Here is a 22,850-nt window from a genome sequence, read left to right as displayed (position 1 = left end):
TTAAATTATTTCACACAAGTACGAAGACAAACCAAATAAGTGATACATCAGATGGTGCAATAAAGCTGATATATCCATCCATTATTAGCTAAAGTGCTTTTATGTTTGGAATGTAAAAAAAATACATGATATATCTGAATGAGCAATATAATGAGGGGTTACTGACCTTTCTAATTAATCAATTTTCTTATTTCTAAATAAATCAATATTTTAATGGTTCTTACATAAATAAAAAATTTTCTGTATTCCTCAAAACTGAAAACAAGTTATAAACAGATAAAAATATTTTTTGACACCAAATTTATATTTATTTATACCACTGATTTTTCAGTAAGCTTTATCCTAGAAGTGATTGTTTATTTGCTGTTAAGCACAGTATACAGCTAATCATATTTACTATGAACTGCATAGCATCAAATTTTCTGTCATTGCATTTAACAGTATTAAGGGAAAAGCCTTTGCAACAATTGCTTCTGATTTTTTTCTTAATCTGAAATACAAGAGTCAATCAAATGTAAACAGTAAAATTTTTTTAGACATTTATTGATTAATAATATACAGAAGTGAAAACTTTAGTTCTTCTCTACATATCTGCCTGCAAGCTCTACACACTTTTGTCAATGATTTAGAAGCTTCAATATCCCTCTCTCATAAAAAGATTGAGGGTGCGTTATTAGCCAATTGCTCCTCAACTTCTTCATTGCTTGTGAATCATTTTCCTCCAAGTGATTCCTTCAAGGGTGCAAACAAAACATAGTCACGGGGAGACAAGTCCGGACTATAAGGAAGGTGTTTGAGGGTTTCCCAGCCCATTTCTTCCAGTTTATTCCTTGTCAAGAACTCAGTGTGAGGCCTGGCATTGTCTTGAAGAAGGATGACATTTCTGATAGGCATAGCTGATACCCACTTCTGATGAGTTTCTTCAACAGTTAACCGGCGATCACGTTCAACATCCATGTCGTTCAAGATTTGAATGACATGGATGTTGTCATCTGTAAGGCTTGTCCTTGGGCATCGATTATGACCTTCATTTTCAACATGTTCTTGNTGAGTCGAATTAGTCTAGAATCGATTAATTTTATGAAAGAAAACCTTTCAAACAGCCGTAGTCCGTAAACTATGATTCCTACAAAATTGATTCATAAAGAACGGAACGTATCTACCGTCTTATAGGGGGATCTACTGTATTTCTTACTGTTTTTATTTAAAATAAATTTTTAGACTCTATTAAATTATTTCACACAAGTACGAAGACAAACCAAATAAGTGATACATCAGATGGTGCAATAAAGCTGATATATCCATCCATTATTAGCTAAAGTGCTTTTATGTTTGGAATGTAAAAAAAATACGTGATATATCTGAATGAGCAATATAATGAGGGGTTACTGACCTTTCTAATTAATCAATTTTCTTATTTCTAAATAAATCAATATTTTAATGGTTCTTACATAAATAAAAAATTTTCTGTATTCCTCAAAACTGAAAACAAGTTATAAACAGATAAAAATATTTTTTGACACCAAATTTATATTTATTTATACCACTGATTTTTCAGTAAGCTTTATCCTAGAAGTGATTGTTTATTTGCTGTTAAGCACAGTATACAGCTAATCATATTTACTATGAACTGCATAGCATCAAATTTTCTGTCATTGCATTTAACAGTATTAAGGGAAAAGCCTTTGCAACAATTGCTTCTGATTTTTTTCTTAATCTGAAATACAAGAGTCAATCAAATATAAACAGTAAAATTTTTTTAGACATTTATTGATTAATAATATACAGAAGTGAAAACTTTAGTTCTTCTCTACATATCTGCCTGCAAGCTCTACACACTTTTGTCAATGATTTAGAAGCTTCAATATCCCTCTCTCATAAAAAGATTGAGGGTGCGTTATGAGCCAATTGCTCCTCAACTTCTTCATTGCTTGTGAATCATTTTCCTCCAAGTGATTCCTTCAAGGGTGCAAACAAAACATAGTCACGGGGGGACAAGTCCGGACTATAAGGAAGGTGTTTGAGGGTTTCCCAGCCCATTTCTTCCAGTTTATTCCTTGTCAAGAACTCAGTGTGAGGCCTGGCATTGTCTTGAAGAAGGATGACATTTCTGATAGGCATAGCTGATACCCACTTCTGATGAGTTTCTTCAACAGTTAACCGGCGATCACGTTCAACATCCATGTCGTTCAAGATTTGAATGACATGGATGTTGTCATCTGTAAGGCTTGTCCTTGGGCATCGATTATGACCTTCATTTTCAACATGTTCTTGCCCACCCTTAAATTCTCTGGCCCATGTATACACACGATTCTGAGACAGTGTACTGTCCCCAAACTGTGCCTTCAATTGACTAAAAATTTCCAAGGGTTTAATGCCCTCATTTGTTAAAAACTTTATGATGATGCATTGTGCAACAGACGAATGTACAGTACCTTTTGCTCGGTCATGGCTGTACTGACGTCAGAACCGAGTGCATTTGTTAACCAATCTAGTCCCCCACTCCTCACAAACCAAACATCAACTGCACTCTACATCATCTAGCTAGGAACTGCGTGGTAAGCAGAATAGCAAAATTACCGTTTATATTTGATCCATCCTTGTAGCTTACTTCCAGTTTTGGAAAGGTTAATTTTATTATAAAAATATCTATTAAAAGTGTTTATGCAGTTTTTGTATTAAATTAATTAATTTTTATTTTCCCTTTATATATAATAGAGGGAAAATATGGCAATCAGCCAAAAATGACTTCCCAAGATTTTTATGTTTTTGAACTTAGGACATCTTGAAGCATCAAGAAATGCATAAAAAGTTTTGGATAATTTTTGAATGTATGGATGTTTGTTTGTTTGTGTGTGTGGGGGGGAGGCACAATTTTGTTTTGAAGCTTGAAGCTTTATAATAAACTCTCATGCTTCTTGTCAAAAACTTCTGAAATTTTGCAGGGAGGTTTGTGTATTAGTGAGATTAATGATATTAAATTTTGGTGATTAAAGGTCAAGGGGATGGGGAGATAATGGGGGTAGTGTGTATTTCCAGCAGGTTCAAACTTAATGACAATTTTACTTGTTATTAGCATTTACAATTTTTTATAAAACTCATCTTTACTCTCAAAATTAAGCTTTTTCATTTTTATAATCAATACTGTAATATGAAAAGTTTTTAAAACAAAATCTCATAAGAGATGGAGCCACACGCAATTTCAGCTTTATTTTTTTTACCGGGAAAGTTACACAACTCGTTGCTGGACTTTTTTTTCTAAATCTTCGGGTCTATTCTATGCTACATCAATATCCGTCACAAAGTTTTTAACATTGTCTTAAAGTTTCTCTGTGTGTAGGCTAAATATTATTTTACTGAAATATGACTGCGTTAATCGATTTTTATTCCGACATAATATACCGAAAATAGCTTAAAATTCGAGAATTAACACTAAAATAATGTAATTAGAGAGCGAAATTTTTTTGCTTTTTGTAGACAATATAAATTAAATTATTAATGTTAAGTTGATTCGAATATTCTACTCGATTGTTTTAGTGGACAAGTATGATTGTTTGATGATTATGAAAGTTGTATTGATAATTCGTCATATTTTAGTTAAATATTTGTTTATTTTGTTTGCATAATAGTCTTACAAGAAAATGCTTTTATTCTGCAGTGATTTACTTGTAACCNTATATTAATATTTATAATATACACTCAGTTTTTTAAGATAAATGCAATAAAGAGAAATTTTAAAATTTTCTAGATAGTTGATAATTATATCACATTGCCCATATGAACTTCTATATGACATTACTTCATTAAAAATACATCAGAATTCATTGATTATCTATATTATTAAACTTATTTATTTTTATTCTTATCCAAATTATTAATTGATATTCAGTATTAATATAAATTTAAAATTTATTTATTGTCTCTACCATTATAACATTTATGTTATATCATAAACATGAATATATATTGTTGTATAAACGTTTTTTAAAAATAGTAAGTTTTTTAGGTCTTTTGTAAAATATAGTGCCTATTTTGCCCCATCTATGAGAACATACTCTTATATTACTAAAATTATATTAAAAATATGTAAAATTTGATAAAGTTCTTAGTTATCTCTTGTACTTTCTGGACTCTTCGTTCAAGGTGAAACATTTCATCTTGGATGAAGAGTCCATTTAGTAATTAAATATAATACCTGACTTTGGTAATTTAAAAAAAAGTTGAGAGTAATTACTCTTAATCTTTTTTAATAGATTTAATACTCTTATATGTCTGGAAATTTGGTATTTGTGCATTATCAATATTAAACTATAATAATTTTTCAACTTTTTCTTATTAATTTATCTCAAGTATTTTATAACATTTTTATTTTTATAGGTTAGTGTCTATATGTCATGATGAAGCATCTCAGTTTGTTGCTATTCTTAGTCGAGGAAGCAGAAAATATTTACTTCCTGATGATTTCATTGCAATGATACAAGTAAGATTTACAAGATACAGTAATACCTCAAGTTGCATAAGTTACATAAATTTGCAGTTATGTAAAATGTAAATTTCAAAAATTGGAAAAAATCTGAGTAGAGTAACATGTAATTTTACAAGGAATTATTCTATTTCAAACATTCATTCATCTTTTTTTCTCTCTCTCTCTCTCTTCTTTTCTTTCTTTTGAACTGTATTGATTTATTACTTTATTGCTCTGCTAATCCTTTACTTTTCAATCTAATTGTAAACATGGATGCAAGCATACTGGGCACTCTTTCTCGTAAACAAGATTCTTCTACAGTACTCAGTGAAGGTTGAGCAGCAAAACATTACACATATAATAATAAATACAACTTTGAGTTATTAATTACATAGTTACACTTAAGCAATTTACAAATTCAAGTTTCGTAAAAGTCTATGGTCCACATTACTTATGTAACTCGGGGTATTACTGTATACAGAACTTTTTAAAAAAATCTATTATACAAGAAAATTCTTAACTAGAAATTAAGCTTTATCATAATTTTATAACAATTATTTTTTTCCATTTTTAATTTTTAGTTTTTACTATAATGATAAAGATGATAAATTTATGTAATGTAATAATTATAAATTGCATAGAAATTTTGTGTAATAATCATTTGCTTTGATGGAAAATGATGTATTTATTAAAATTTATCATCCTTCTTTTGAAAAATAAATACTATTTTATAATATTTAATGAAAACAGTACATTATAAAATATATACCTTTTATTCCTGAATTGTAAAAAACAATTCAAAGATCTTTAAATTGTTATTAGAAGAGAGAAGTCCTGTATCAATTTATCAATAAGTGAAATTACAATCATATTTAAGATCATAAATAATTGTTAACATTATAGAATATATAAATTTTTTATATTTATAATTTATTATTATATTTTATAAATTTTATTTATTAATCATTATTAATGTAATCTTTTATGACTGAGTTAATTTATTTTATATAGAATGAAAAAATTCATATAAAAAATAATTTGCTTAGAAACTATAAATATATTTTCTAAATGATTTTTTTTAGTAAAGTTTTCATTAATAATACTGTAATGATATAATTTAATTTGTAATAGCATTGATGCATTTTTATATGTAGTTTATCATGCTTAATATGAAAATTCTAAGAAATTATATTCATAATCTAATAATTATGAATTTATTAGATCATTTATGTATAGATTTTAAAGATCTTTTTATTTCACAATGAAAATCATTGAATAAAATTATATCTAGACTGAATGTATACAGTTTGAAGTTTTTTAGTTTTACAACTTCTTTAGAACAAAACATTTTATCTTGTAATAAAAAAAATAATAAATGTGTGTATGTATATGCATATGTGAGTGTACACATACACAGAGATAAGTACAGCTAATTTTATAATGTATGTAAACTTTTTAAAATTATCTAATTACATATTAGAAAGGAAACATTTGTTTATTATTTCTCTATATTTTTAATTTTATATCTAGAAATTAAATATTTGATTTTCAAGAAAAATAATTATTTGAATCAAATTTATTCTATATTAATATTAAATGTTAATGATAATTTCTGAGTAAAATTGCATTTAAATATATTACAGGATATAATTGATACTCATCCAGGGTTAACATTTTTAAAAGAAGCTACTGAGTTCCATTCTAGATACATTCATACAGTAAGTATATGATTTATTTTGAAAATCTTAAATTTGGAATTGTGAAGTAGTAATGTTTACTTTTAATAGATCTGACTAAATATCACTAAAATAACATGTTGCAAAATATAATGAAATTAAACAATTTGATGGCTTTAATGAAAACTGTGTAATATTAGAATTTGTTACTTATCATTTTATATCTTAAAAAAATAACGATGAATAACAATATTACAATATTTTAATTTGTTTAGGGAATTAATCAATATATCTTACTGCAATTGATAAAAATTTAGTAATGGCCTATTTCTAAGTCATATTTATAATTATTAGATTGTTAAGTTTTGTTATTCTTTCAAATAATTTGAATAAGTGTTTATTGTATTTATATTTAATACAATGATTTTAAATTAAAATGTCTGCTTTTTTTTATTTAAATCAGCTTTAATTTTTAATTGTACTCTTAGACACTTAAGGTTAGAGAAATATTTATATATTGTACCCTTAAAAATTTCTAGAGAGATTTTAAAATTAGAAAAAGTATTTTGATACATATAATTGAAAATTGATTAATAAATAACATTTGGAATTTTTACATTAAGTAACAGTACAAAATAAGTACAGTAGAGCATCGATTATCTGAATCAGTTGGGGACTGGGGTAGTTCAGAAAATCGATTTTTTGGATAACTGATTATGTACGAAAAAATATATTAACCTATCCTACGTTGAAATTCGTTCAAATCCTGGCATGTCCTTAAGTACCCTCTCATGATCGCACCAGTGCTGCCAGCTAAAACACGCACCCAACAAAAATAATATTGGAGTAGCCCAAGACATAGCCAAAGATTGCAGCCCTGTTAAAAACCACAAAGATAGATTTCCTCAATTCTTATCACACTCTTGATTTTTATAGTCCTAATCTTTGAAATAAATAGTTGTCCTGCTTAGGTACTGGATTGTGAGTTGTAAGTAGTTTTTCGCCACAGCACTAGCAGAAATGTAAATTTGCCGACTGGAAAGCTTTCAGTTAATTGACGTTTCAGTTTATCAATATTTGGATAATCGATGCTCTACTGTCATTTATTAAATTTTTCACATATACAAGTTTATTATCCCAAACATTTAAATTTACAAATAGATAAAAGTGTAAAATAGTTATTAGAAGAAAAATACAAAAATCTAAATATATTTCCAAGTAAAAATTAAACATCCTTATAATATACTTTCATTCTGTTTACAGATTTCTGAAATGCTAAGTTAAGTCATATGCTCTGTCAAAAATATTTTGTTTTGATTTTTGACGAGACTGTCTCGTCTCTAAACTCATGCAGCTGTCAACAGCTGCACGCACACCTTAGAGGTATGCAGGAGTATCTATCAGGAGTTGCAATTTGGCACAGAGTATTTGGTGCCAAAATCATGCATACATAAGATAAACCAGACTTGTAGGTAGTTGGGGTACTCTACTCTGAACTCTGAAAGGAGCCTGGGGTGTTTACCCAAATACTTTTGTAGTTAATATTTTAATATTTAACTTACATTAATATTTATTTGTATAAAAAAATTAATTTTTAACAAATATTTAATAAGAGGAGAAAGGGGGCAATAAAACTCTACATCTACATATATTCAGCAGCATTTGCACTTCAATTTCACCCTTCCAGAAAAGTTAGTCCAACTAAAAAGTGTGCAATCTAGCTAGCTACTTCAGCTCCTTATTCAGAAAAGAAAAATATGTACAGTAGAGCGTCGATTTTCCGAATCAATTGGGGACTAGGGTTGTTCGTATAACTGATATTTCGGATAACCAATTTATGTACGAAAAAATAGTTTAACGTATCCGATGTTAAAATTTTTATTTGTTGCGTGTCGCTTTGCGTTGAATTTTCGTCAATGTTAAGCCTAACAAAGACTATTGTACCATTAAAAATTATTTTTTATTTTGTACAAACAAAATAAATATATCAAAAAATATAAAAACAATAAAAAATTATACTTCAGATGTTAATTTAGTATCAAAAACGTAAAATATTTGAGTAGCCCAAGACATAGCCAAAGACTGAAGCGCCACAGCACTGGCGAAAATTTAAATTTGCCGACTGGAATTCTTTCGGATAATTGACTTTCGGAAAATCGACGCTCTACTGTACTTTGATCAATTAGTCTGGCTCATTCAAAAACATAGAGTACTTGTTTAGAGCAGGGATAATAAAAGAATGATTCAAAAATATTCAAATTCAATTGGATCAAAATAATGTAACTACTAAACACAAATACTACAAAGAATACTACATATTTAATAAATAATATTGATGCATTTTGTATTTAAAATAAATGAATTATAACAAAATACGAAAAAATTTTAAAAAATTAATAAATATATAATAAATTTTCTTTCATTTAAGTAAAAAAACTAAAGTAAATTTAAAATGCGGGAGTCGGAGTTGACACATTTTTATCCGACTCCGACTCCTCAGGCCAGTAATTCCTCCTGACTCCACAGCCCTGCTTTTTATACATTTTTATATCAGAAAATGGTTATTTAATCTTATAATCATAGTATTTATATAATTTTTCATAATAAATTACTTTATGTTTATTTCCAAAGAGAAAATATTCTATGTTGGCTTTTGATTATATTTTATTATTTTTTAAACCATTCTGTATAATAGACTTATATCTACAACTTAATACTTATATTTGCTACAAATTTTCATACACTTTATCATTCTGTTTTTTCATATTTACTTTGATTTATTCATTAAAGTTAAAAATGTATTCTATGTAAAGATTTGACATAACTTAAAATATGCATTTAAAATGTGATAATTAAAATTATAATTAATAAGATTATAAATTCATTTATTAATTATCTTTACATCATCTGTTTAAATGCATTTCCAACATGTATTTTGAAATATGAATATTTTTAAAATGAAAGAATTAAGTGTTATTTACATACTTTTTATGTTAACAGAAAACAATTTTTAATGTTATTGAACTTTTATTTCAGATTATCCTCATTCTTAAACACAACTGTTAATAGTTCTTCTGATGACTAGAAATTTTATCAAAATTTATACATCCTAATTTATGAGATGAANTATTTTTTTATTTTGTACAAACAAAATAAATATATCAAAAAATATAAAAACAATAAAAAATTATACTTCAGATGTTAATTTAGTATCAAAAACGTAAAATATTTGAGTAGCCCAAGACATAGCCAAAGACTGAAGCGCCACAGCACTGGCGAAAATTTAAATTTGCCGACTGGAATTCTTTCGGATAATTGACTTTCGGAAAATCGACGCTCTACTGTACTTTGATCAATTAGTCTGGCTCATTCAAAAACATAGAGTACTTGTTTAGAGCAGGGATAATAAAAGAATGATTCAAAAATATTCAAATTCAATTGGATCAAAATAATGTAACTACTAAACACAAATACTACAAAGAATACTACATATTTAATAAATAATATTGATGCATTTTGTATTTAAAATAAATGAATTATAACAAAATACGAAAAAATTTTAAAAAATTAATAAATATATAATAAATTTTCTTTCATTTAAGTAAAAAAACTAAAGTAAATTTAAAATGCGGGAGTCGGAGTTGACACATTTTTATCCGACTCCGACTCCTCAGGCCAGTAATTCCTCCTGACTCCACAGCCCTGCTTTTTATACATTTTTATATCAGAAAATGGTTATTTAATCTTATAATCATAGTATTTATATAATTTTTCATAATAAATTACTTTATGTTTATTTCCAAAGAGAAAATATTCTATGTTGGCTTTTGATTATATTTTATTATTTTTTAAACCATTCTGTATAATAGACTTATATCTACAACTTAATACTTATATTTGCTACAAATTTTCATACACTTTATCATTCTGTTTTTTCATATTTACTTTGATTTATTCATTAAAGTTAAAAATGTATTCTATGTAAAGATTTGACATAACTTAAAATATGCATTTAAAATGTGATAATTAAAATTATAATTAATAAGATTATAAATTCATTTATTAATTATCTTTACATCATCTGTTTAAATGCATTTCCAACATGTATTTTGAAATATGAATATTTTTAAAATGAAAGAATTAAGTGTTATTTACATACTTTTTATGTTAACAGAAAACAATTTTTAATGTTATTGAACTTTTATTTCAGATTATCCTCATTCTTAAACACAACTGTTAATAGTTCTTCTGATGACTAGAAATTTTATCAAAATTTATACATCCTAATTTATGAGATGAATATTTCTTAAAAATGAAATATATATAAAATTAACCAGAAAAACTTTTAACATTTTGCCTTTTAACAATGAGAATTAGCAAAAACAAAAAAAAAATTTCTTGTCATTACTGATGTAAAAGAATATTATAAAGAAGTTAATGTCTTATGCTTGCTTTTTTTAATTATTTAAAAAGTTTTGCTTTAAAAATGTTTTTTATTCATTATGTTGTCTTCCTTTTTTTTATTGATTTTGTAAATTTCTTATATGATAGAAAACATCATGAAAAAGCCATTGTTAGATTTTCAAAACATAAAATAGTAATATATGTTCATTTTCTTTACTAATTACTTAAAATTATCTATTTTAGGTCATTTCAAGGATATATTATTGTGTAAATAGATCATGGAGTGGAAAAATTAATATTGCAGAATTAAGGAAAAGCAACTTTTTACAAGTAAATTTAATTTTTTATTTCTATCAATTTTTATGTGCAATATATAAATTCTGTATAATGTTAGACATTCCTTATATTTATGTTAATTATTTTTGATATATCAAAATTTGACAAGGGAGAAATTTTTAAATTGATAAAAACACTTTGTATCATAGTTAAATAACATAAATTATAGTAATGGATTTATTCATAATTTCCTACATTATGAAATGATTTAGTTAGCATTGTATGTATAATAATGCATACAAGGATAATTGGCCATATGAGAAAAACCTGAAAAATCAAATTTTCAGGTATAGATTTGACACCCTGATACTATTAATAATTTATGTAAAGACACGGTAATCTATTTGAGACTTTAAGCCATTTTGAGCTATATTTTTGTCTCACTTCTACTTGAAACTTAATTAAATTTAATTTTACAATTGAAAAATTTTAATCATTAGGAAAACTTGAGATATTAATTACATTAATTAATAAAATTAATTAACAGTCTTGATTTCAGATATAAAAATGAATGAAATTCTAATTAGAAAATGGTTATTGAAAGCTTTTAAAATAATTTTTATAATAATTCTCTTTATAATATTAATCATCATTCATTAAAGCCAAATATTTTTTATACATATTAATATATCTCTCTCCTTCTCAGCACTATTAATTATAATATATGAACACACCTGAATTCTACTTGCTGAGTTTTTTTCTCTTTATTCCAACGTTTTCAGCCTATTTGGATAGGCCATCCTCAGGTTTTCTGTTATCGTTCCAAAATGGAACCATTCGTTTGAATTTTACTTTGATTTGAATTAAGTTAACAACTTTTTGTATATTACATAAATAAACAAAATAAATAAATAAAATAAAATAAAATATGTCCCTATACGTGCTACAAAAATTAAACAACATATTTTTACATGCATCTAAATCATACTATAATAACTTCTTATAATCTCCAGTTCCTGTTTTATGGATTATTGAAACCCATACATTTTTCTATTTTGTATTTCCATGCTGTTGGTAATGTATTTGCATCCTTTTCATTTAAACGTCGGTTCCTCATTTTACTTTTGTATATCTCTATTTTTTCCATTTCCATCGCTATAGACGGTGAGTGCACCGTTCTTATGATCTTCACTTCATCCCACTTAACTATTGCTCCGTCCGCCTTCACCATGCTTGCCAATATCGTGCTATTAAGTCCTTTATTAACACTGTATTTGTGCTCTTTTAAATGCACTGCAAGGTTTCTTCTGGTTACCCCTACATATTCTTTATCAACTCCTATTTGTTGGTTTTCATATGGGATAGTGTACACCCCCACTTGCTCTTCCATTTTTATTTTGTCCTTATTGTTCCTTAATAATCTATATATGTTGGGTGCTAGTTTTTTAAATTATCTTTGTGTTTTTGTATTTTCCTAGCTCATCCACTACTTTTTTTGTTTGTTCATTGTATGTGAATTTGTTGAATGCAGTTGTGTTGTTATGTGTTGTAGTTGTAGTTTTTTGTTTCCCATAACTTCTGATAAGGCCTCTGATTGTGGACATTTTGTATCCTAAACTCCTTGCTACTTGATGCTTTCGGAAAAATCTTTGAGGATGTTCTTTTCCAATTTTCTTATTACTAGTTCACATAGTAGTCCTGATATAGGACTTCCCATTGGGACCCCTTTCTTTTGTTTGTATACTATTCCATTGAATTTAAAAAAGGGCTGAAATTTAAAAAAAAGGATTATTTTCCAAAAGCATAATATTATACAAATGGTACCTGGGTGATGTATTGATAATTTGGAAAGATGACCAACGGATTAATGATTTCCTAACTGCAATCAACAACAATGACCATGGTTTGAAACTAAAATTGAAACAAAAAAGCCAAAAAAAACCTCCATTTTTTTGGACATTGACACGGAGTTTAAACTAGGAAGTATACAAACGGCAGTGTATTGGAAACCTTTACATGCTCCGTTATACATATCTACATGGTTGAAGGACCCATATAGATATAAACTGTCTGCATTTAAGGCACTTATCAAGAGGACCTTCTTGTACTGCACCAATGTGCAAGACCGTGACAAGGAAATGGATAGAATACAAAAGGTAGCAAGGAGTTTAGGATACAAAACGTCCACAATCAGAGGCCTTATCAGAAGTTATGGGAAACAAAAAACTACAACTACAACACATAACAACACAACTGCATTTAACAAATTCACATACAATGAACAAACAAAAAAGTAGTGGATGAGCTAGGAAAATACAAAAACACAAAGATAATTTAAAAAACTAGCACCCAACATATATAGATTATTAAGGAACAATAAGGACAAAATAAAAATGGAAGAGCAAGTGGGGGTGTACACTATCCCATATGAAAACCAACAAATAGGAGTTGATAAAGAATATGTAGGGGTAACCAGAAGAAACCTTGCAGTGCATTTAAAAGAGCACAAATACAGTGTTAATAAAGGACTTAATAGCACGATATTGGCAAGCATGGTGAAGGCGGACGGAGCAATAGTTAAGTGGGATGAAGCGAAGATCATAAGAACGGTGCACTCACCGTCTATAGCGATGGAAATGGAAAAAATAGAGATATACAAAAGTAAAATGAGGAACCGACGTTTAAATGAAAAGGATGCAAATACATTACCAACAGCATGGAAATACAAAATAGAAAAATGTATGGGTTTCAATAATCCATAAAACAGGAACTGGAGATTATAAGAAGTTATTATAGTATGATTTAGATGCATGTAAAAATATGTTGTTTAATTTTTGTAGCACGTATAGGGACATATTTTATTTTATTTTATTTATTTATTTTGTTTATTTATGTAATATACAAAAAGTTGTTAACTTAATTCAAATCAAAGTAAAATTCAAACGAATGGTTCCATTTTGGAACGATAACAGAAAACCTGAGGATGGCCTATCCAAATAGGCTGAAAACGTTGGAATAAAGAGAAAAAAACTCAGCTAGTAGAATTCAGGTGTGTTCATATATTATATTACATATTAATATATAATTATGTTATTAGAATACCAAATTTGTATTTATTTTTGATATTTAATCTTTTAGGTTTTGGCATTATTAGAGAAAGAAGAAGATATTAATCAGATCACAGATTATTTTTCATATGAACATTTCTATGTTATTTATTGTAAATTTTGGGAACTGGATAAAGACCACGATCTCTTTATAGATAAATATGATCTTCAGAGACATAATGAAGGAGGTAATATATCAATTTTAATTTTTATGTTCAATTTAATGTTTTTTGAATGGATATGGAGTACTTATATCAATATAATGAAACATTATTTATTTATAAATTTTATTTAATTCAGAAAGGCTACAAATGAAATTCCTTCAATATCTCTGCATATTATAATGTTTTTTGCTATTCTCACATTAATTTATTTGAATAGTTTCAGTACCAACAATAGATTAGATAGAAGCTGATAAAAGCAGAATTTTTCAGTATAAAAACAATTAAATTCTATATCATAATCACATTTCAAGAGTTTGGATTTTTTCTGTGTTTTGTACAGGGTGCCCCATTCGGGAGTACAATCTTTAAAAATGCAAATTACTCGTGAAGGCGAGCTGTAAGAACTGAACATACTCGTATTTAGTGGAAAACAAGTCCACATTACAAAAGGTGCTGAAAATGTCCTCTCCCAACATTTGTGCACAAGGAAACATGACGCTCCATATTTGAGAATGTCCTCTGCAACAGGTCATTGTCGATGGCAGCAATTTCATTCTCGATGTTTGCTTTCAGTTGTTCGATGGTGCTGGATTTGCTTGCATACACTTTACTCTTTAAATATCCCCATAGAAAAAATCTGGGGGAGTTAAATCGGGCGATCGAGGTGGCTACAAACCTTTCGAGATCACCCTGTCTCCAAAAAATGATTGGATCTATTCCATACTGGCATGAGAGGTGTGAACTGAGGGGGTAAAGCGGCAAGCTTCTCCCCACTTATCGGATTCGTTATCAGGGATGGCTTCAGTTAAATGAGTGGGAGGGGTAGTGAGGTTGTGACGAGGTGTCCGAATAAATGCACAGGTTGAACAACAAGAACACATTTAATAAACAACTAAGAGATTATACATAATCGAAGGCAAAAGCAGAAATGACACATGTATAAAGAAAAGGAATCTATTCTAGATCTATATTCTACCCTAAACTAACGAACAAGAGAGACCTCTCTAAGGGTGCGACTATGCAGACATGAGCGAGCAAATTTTCCAAGCGAGTGAGAATATTTGGTGAGAAGAGGCAAGACATGATAAATATCAAAACCTGTCAGATATGTGCAAGAACCAGAAATTCGCTCTTGCTAGCGTTATTTTTCACTTCTTGTTTGTGCATGGTTGTCCTTTATGAAAGCTAAATTGCTCACAACCTCTCTCTCACTCTAAATTCGCATCTGCATAGTTGCACCCTAAGAGGGACGTCTCAGAGAGAGAGTCAAAATTCTGTCTAAGGTTTACCTAATGGGTTCCGATCTCGTCGTATGGGAGGTTGGTGAAACGTCCCCGGATCGGCAATTCCTAAGTGTTGTCTCTCTTGGATGGCGGTATGGAGCGATGAATGTTATGGCAGTATGGACCTGGTGTCCGCTTGGCTGTCCTCTTGTGGGTTCTGGCCAGCTGTCCGTTTCTAAGGTCTCCTTTGATGTGTCCGCCTGGAGGTACAAGTTTGACCCCTTTTTTATACTTGCCTCGGAGGGGGAATCATGGGAGAAGAAAATTTTTATGCAATCGCCAGCTCGACTTGCGTCCAGTTATGTTTATGTTACTTGTCAAAAATGAACGTTTTTCTAGATTTATTACCCCTTTCTTTCCATCATTTGACATCTCACCATAAATTTGTCAAACTCCTTGATTTATTGACATGAGGTGACTCACTACCTTAGTAATAATCATTGCCTTATTTGGTCATTTAGATTGACGTTCTCATCAGTTCGACCGGACTTAGAGGGGACTCATCAGTGACCCTTTTGGTTACTCTCTAGACAGTAACCAAACAGTCTAGACAGTAACAGGCGGTTGTCGATGTTAATTGGCTATTTATTTTTACCTTTTAGCCACTGTAGAACTAGAGCGATCCCCTGGTGTGAGGGGAGTCCTTCCAAAGATGTTCAAAGTCACCTTCGAGGTGACTTTGATAGTACATTGTGGGGTCAGAAAGGTCTAACTTCAACAAATTTGAAAAAATAANAGTCCTTCCAAAGATGTTCAAAGTCACCTTCGAGGTGACTTTGATAGTACATTGTGGGGTCAGAAAGGTCTAACTTCAACAAATTTGAAAAAATAATATTTTAATATTTAATTTCTCTAAAAACTCCCAAAAGAGCCCAGATTCTCACAGAGGTATGGCACGTTGCCCTGTTCTGTTGGAAGTAACCTTCTTGAAGTTCGTAGTTGTCAAGTTCTTCCACAAATTTGCCAAATATGGACAAGTATTGGTTGGTGTTCACAGTCTCATCAAAGAAAATTGGACCAATGATTTGAGAACGCCAGGCACTGGGCTGCACGAATCAATTCTTCATTAAATAAGGAATATTTTGAACCTTATTGCATGATGATACATGCATTTGCGAGTCATTTGCATTTTTAAAGTTGTACTCCTGAGTGGGACACCCTGTATATACAGGCAACTCCCATATAACACAGCACTTCTATAGCATGGATTCACTCTAACACAGTTCGAGAATTGGGAACATCCCCGTATAACACGGTGCTTTTATAGTATGGTTCGAGAATTGGATAAAACCTTCATACAACATGAAATTAATAAATTTTCACATACTTAAGTACTAATAGTTCACAAAAGTAATAATTTTTGTAAACTATTAGTACTTAAGTATGTAAATTTTCTTTTCTGCCTTCTGTTGATACACATAATCCTTCTCGAAACTTGTTTCAGTGTTGCCAGATGTTTTCCCTTATTCCATACTTGCTTTATTCTTCATAAGTGCTTAGCACCATATAAGGAAATTTATAAAGGTCTTTTAACTAAAAGCAAGCAATCTAAAATAATGTATTTTTTGCAAAAGGTAGAGCATGGATCTGAAGATAATGCAGAAAAATGCTCAGAGGATAAGGATAACTTGCCAAAAAGAAAACGCCCTCTAAAAGCTAATGGTGCTTAGTGATAATGAAGAAAACATTGTTTAATTTATATTGATATGTATTGATTAAGAAAATTTTAATAACAATATTTATCTTAATTATGAAAATATAATAGCATGTTTTTTAATTTTTGGAACCTAACCCCCCTTTTCGTACTTGTTCTTTGTTTTGTATAACACGGCAATTTTTTGGAACCAAACTCCTGTGTTAAACAGGGGTTACCTGCACTTTTAATTTTTAATATCTTTGAAACATGAAATGCATATTAAGAACTGTTTCTCCATCAACATGACTTGTAACAGTTTAACTGTTTTCTTTATTTTTGCATTAATTAAACCATGACCCTTTATAAAATGGAAACCATCACATTCTATTTTAGGTAGAATTTACTGTATTATATACTATATAAAGTACATAAATAATATCTGATATGTATAATGATGATTATTGTCATCAAGATTTTTTCAAATAAATTATCAAATAAGTAATGATTATGGAGAATTTAAGATTCCAAAACAAGCAGTTTCATAACATATATTTTTGGATGGATAAAATGTAATTTATTTATATACAATAATTGAAGAAGAGCAATCTTCTCATTAGTAATGTATATCAAGTAAACGAAAATGGTTTGAATGAGTTCATAAAATGTAATTTATTTATACACATTAATTGAAGAAGAGCAATCTTCTCATTAGTAATGTATATCAAGTAAACGAAAATGGTTTGAATGAGTTCATAAAGGAAGAATTAAGCAATAAGAACAAGTATCAAATCAAGTTGAAAAGTCTTGAATTATTATTAACTGTAAAAGTAATAAGGACTTTATTACTGATTGCGGGAATCGAATTAAATCCCGAACCTTTCCCTCGTTCTCCTCTTCAGTCAAACCAAGCAGCTATGCAAAGAAAAGGCGAGAAAGACCTCGTAAGGAAATTAACAAGGATGTGAAGGAAAATAACCAACTCGTGGAAATAATGGAAGAAGAAAAAAATAAGAATATCTATCGGATGAAGATGTGAGAGATACTTATGGATCCAAGAGAAGTTCGACGATTAGACATTTTTTCGAGCCAGAAATTGAGCCAAAAATACAACGTGGCGACGATTCCAATTATACACTAAAATCGATTTACAATCTAATTCAAGAGAAGTTTGCTCTTTTAAATTTGGAAATTCAAACAATAAAATCAGAAATCAACACTATGAAAGAAGATAACTTTAAGGTGAAAGAAGAGATGGGAAAAATTGGTCAAAAGATTCACATATTAGAAGAAAGGGTCAATACTAATAATAACTTAAAAGGTATGTTCGAATTTTAAATTGATAAAATGTTAAACGAGACTACTAGAAAAAATATAGTCATTTTCAATTACCCATTTAAAACGTTAAATTTCATAGAAGAAATTAAAAAATATATTAACGAACAGCTAGATCTTAATAATATAGAAATTGAGAGACTTGTACAATTAAAAAATATTAATAATAATCGAACAATAAAAGTTATGATGGAAACGATAAAAGCTAGAAATTTAATCCTGAAAAAATTCTGGTCAGTGAGACCGAAAATGGTAGATGAAATGAAAAAAATAATTATAACATTGGACTTATGCTTAAGATCAAGAATTAGAAGAAAACAGATACTGAATATGATTAAGTTTCGAAATTCAGATAATAATAGAATAAGAGTAAGGGACAATTATTTTATAAAGGATAATTTAATGTATNATAGTTTTTTTTTTACATCTAATAAAAAAATAATTTCTTTAGTCATTAAGCTTTTCTCTTACTTAAAAAAAACCTTATCTTAGGTTAAATACTATTACTAAACTGGAGAAACACTAAACTTATGTAATACACCCAAACTCAAGCAAATTCAAGTAAAGTCAAATATTTACACTGTAGAACAAATATTTTCAGTGTTCTTAAGTCCCCATATTTAGGTTCTAGTCTTTCAAAAGTAGAACAATGCTTGTAAAGAATGTTTTCATTTCTATAAATAGAATGCAGAAGCAATCTTTCAGGAGTATACTTTGTACCAATAACAGATAACAGAATACAAAAGTGGCTACAGTACATAGGAGCTATTACAAGACCTTTGTATTGTTAGGGCTTGGAGGCTGTCAAAATTAAGATCTGAAAGTTTTAGGTGGGGATCCTGCTACCAGGTGTGTATTATCAAATACACCTCTGATTTAGACTTTATAGAAAATGGAGATATGTAAGGCACGAGGGTAAGAGTCACTCCGAAATCTAGGAATGAGCCTCTCAGGAGGGTAAATCAATTAAACCAACTTTAATTAATTGAAAAATCAATTAAACCAACTTAAGAATAAAAAGGAAAATTTAATACAAAACCAAACATATCACTAAAATTAAGTTTAAAATTGATAATAAAGACAAAGTCTATCTCAGAAGTTAACCTATTTCTATACTATTTAACCTGGGGTATCTAGCAGGGGGATATCCGAACTTCACGACTCACACCATACTAGGAAAAGAGCTATTGTCTTTTCTTTGGTTCCTTTTCTTCCTTTTGGACCTTATTTTTTTCCTTCCTTATATCTCTTTTTTTGCTGTTCTATTTCCCCCAGATTTGACATATTCCTCTGGTGCAGTTCTCTACTATTGAGTTGACTCCCTTTTCTAGGATTTGACTCTCTCTGGATGTTGTGTTTACTCTCCTCTCCTCTCTCTTTTTTTCTCTCACTTTCTGCTTTCTCTTCCTCTTCCTCTGTATTTTTCATCATTCCCTTTTGTTTAATTTTTTTCTGACCAATCATGATTTTATTCTGGAGGAAGTTGAAATAATGAGAAATAAGCTTGCTTGATTATTTTTAGTCTTCCTTCTCTCTTGTCTAATATGAATTATATATCCATGTGATAGGTAACGGTTGTTACTTTGTCCATAATACTATTGAAAAAGGAGGAAATGGCAGTCATCCTGTTAAAACTAGATTTAAATATTGTATTGACCACTAGATGGTACCTTGTAATCCCTCTGTACTTGAACTCCATTTTGTAGAATAAAACTCTCTTTTGTTGTTTGGATATCGGTGTGTGGGTGTTTTATTGTTCCCTTTGTTCAACCATGCTCTGCTAACACTTTCATTACATCCTCTTTGTCTTTTCCTTCAAATGTCGTGAGATTAATAACAATTAATTGATAATTTTTTTACTCTAATTTGTTTCTCTTAATTCTTTTTAATTGGTATTGCTAAAATTTTAAAAGGTGTCCCTAAAATTGGAAAAATAGAAAAAATTCCTTTACAACATTGCTTGATAACATAAACAATCCTGGTGTCACATTCATGCATCTAAGAGATGTGGGTGCAAAGGGCATCTTGTCCAATAGCTAACATTTGTTTGATGAACAACTGTTAGCTATTGGACAAAAAATATATATATATATATCTCAAATACATATATACTTTAAAATAAGTTGGTTAAAATTAAAATTATACAAGAATAATGTTTATACGTATACTTGAATTATTATTATTATTATTATGACAATGATGACAATCAAAATTTTAGGGGAAATGCCTCCAAGAGTACTTAACATTAATAAAAAAGCAACAAACTACTACTGCTTTATCTACTGTATTCTTAGAGACAGACATCCATACACATCTAGACCAGGCAAAACTTATACACAATTCAAATTTACAAGCAGCAAGGGAAAAATCAGTATCAACTATTAAGACAGCAATTCCTTGCCCTAGACATGGAGGGCCTTATTCAGAATTCAAAAAATTATACTGCAAGATCAGACACATCATCAGCACAAACAAACTAATCAGGACTTATAAAATGCTGACTTTTAAAGAATCCAACATACGTGGTGTTCTGTTTGTAGAAATTAAAATATTCTTTACAAGCATTGTTTTACATTTGTAAGAGTTTAGATCCTGAAGATGGGGGCTTAAGACCACTGAAACCATTTGTCCTACAGTGTAAATATTTGACTTTACTACTAGTTTTGGTGTATTATGTAAGTTAACCTTACTTTAGAAATAACATTCATCATTCTTATTATCCAAATCAATGTAATCCTACTGTAATTGTAAAGTTTTTTTTTATCTTAAATAAATAAAATTAATATTAAATACTAAACTAATAACTAAATACTAATACTAAATAATTTCTTTTTCAATGATAACATGAAGGATTTATTATGATTTTCAACTGTTATTTCTTAGAATTAAAAATTGTTAACTCATTAATATAATTTATTATTATTACACTATTGCATTTGGATTTAGAATTACTTTAAATCTTAATATTAAAAATTAAAAGTACACAATTTAAAATAGATTATCAGGGTTAAATTAATGACATTTTATTTATGATACAATTAATTTTTATAAGTTTTTTTAGGGAAGCTGTACATAAGAAAGGAAAAATGAGCTATACAGACTTTGTATGGTTTTTATTGTCAGAAGAAGACAAGAGACATCCTAGGAGGTATATCTAAATTTACTTATTTTATAATTACAGCAAAATACATTCATTGATATAAAACTTTTAACATAAACTAAAAGAAAAAGAATTACCATTTCAGAAGATTTCTTTATTTTTTAATCTGAAACATTTAAAATTAATAAAAATAAATTAATTAATAAATTTTAGAAAATTATCTATTACTAGATCTGTGTTAAATTCATTATTGAATATTTTTGTACGTAAATTTTTGAGAAAAGTTATAAAGAATAAGCTCTCTTAAATGATAATATAATGCAGTTATATTTCTCAGTTTGAAATTTATAATAATTGATAGAATTAAAAAACAAAATCTATTTGTTGGATGTCTGAAGAGGGGAGGGGGTTTACAGAAACTTTGACAAACTGGGACCAGAGAGGGAGGATGAGTAAAAATTTCAAGAAAAGTGCATAATTTATGGACAGCCCCTTAACAGTAATGTGTTAAATTTGAAAACTTAAAATTAAGTAGCAGCTATCAAAACTATGTAAAAACTGTCTATTCAACTCAGTATAACCTTTACCTATTAACCGTGGCATCTGAGAAATGTGTGAAGCAACAAACCCTAAGAGGAAGGTTGTAATATCAAGGATTTGAGGTGAAAAAACTTATCACTCGTGGCAATGTTTGAGATGACAAAGCAGTGGCATGCAACAAGTAAATGCAATTTTTATTTTATTGTACAGTATTTATGTATTTAATTTATCTTTGTTGTATTTTAATTTATTAGGGCATTTAATTGTTTTTACCTTAAATTATGAACATTTGCTATTATTATGTTTATTGAAATAAGTATTGTTTAGGATCTGGGAATGGATTAATTCACTTTTTATTATTTCAAATGGAAAAAATTGATTTGGACTTCTTACAACTACTTGGAATGAATTAAATTTGAAGTACAAGTCACCGTTGTATTCAAAATTAACTTTTACATAAATTATAAGTTAATTTTGTAAACTTTTGAAATGCATAGAATTATATTATTACATGTATTGTTATAATTACAACATATGTATTTTTTTATTAGCATTGAATACTGGTTCCGTTGTATGGACTTAGATGGAGATGGTTATTTGTCAATGTATGAAATGGAATATTTTTATGAAGAACAACTGCAAAGAATGGAAGTATTGGGAATTGAAACATTGCCATTCAAAGATTGCTTATGTCAGGTATGTAAAAAGAACAGTAATTAAATTTAAAAAATAATCAATAATCTTAAGGTGCCATTTCTGATTAAATTTAATAATTATAATTAAATTAATATTTATTAAATAAATTAGAATATTCTGGAAGAAAAGAATTGACCCTGAGGTATACATTGCCAGTTACACTACCAGGAC

General features: G+C 28.7%; 1 protein-coding gene across 1 annotated transcript in view; it reads left to right on the top strand.

Moving 5' to 3' along the window:
- The window catches only part of LOC111632783, a 55,067-nt gene that overhangs the window by 18,952 nt on the left and 13,265 nt on the right, over positions 1-22,850 (top strand). Inside the window, exons 5-11 of the mRNA XM_023377310.1 lie at positions 4,378-4,480; positions 6,109-6,183; positions 10,789-10,875; positions 13,960-14,141; positions 14,350-14,361; positions 15,871-15,881; positions 22,064-22,083. Coding sequence (XP_023233078.1) covers positions 4,378-4,480; positions 6,109-6,183; positions 10,789-10,875; positions 13,960-14,141; positions 14,350-14,361; positions 15,871-15,881; positions 22,064-22,083 — 490 coding nt within the window. The remainder of the gene's footprint in view (positions 1-4,377; positions 4,481-6,108; positions 6,184-10,788; positions 10,876-13,959; positions 14,142-14,349; positions 14,362-15,870; positions 15,882-22,063; positions 22,084-22,850) is intronic.

This window comes from Centruroides sculpturatus, unplaced genomic scaffold (genome assembly GCF_000671375.1).
Source record: "Centruroides sculpturatus isolate CEXI.00-Female unplaced genomic scaffold, Cexi_2.0 scaffold119, whole genome shotgun sequence".
Taxonomy (NCBI): domain Eukaryota; kingdom Metazoa; phylum Arthropoda; class Arachnida; order Scorpiones; family Buthidae; genus Centruroides; species Centruroides sculpturatus.
This window is presented reverse-complemented; position numbering and strand designations above follow the sequence as displayed.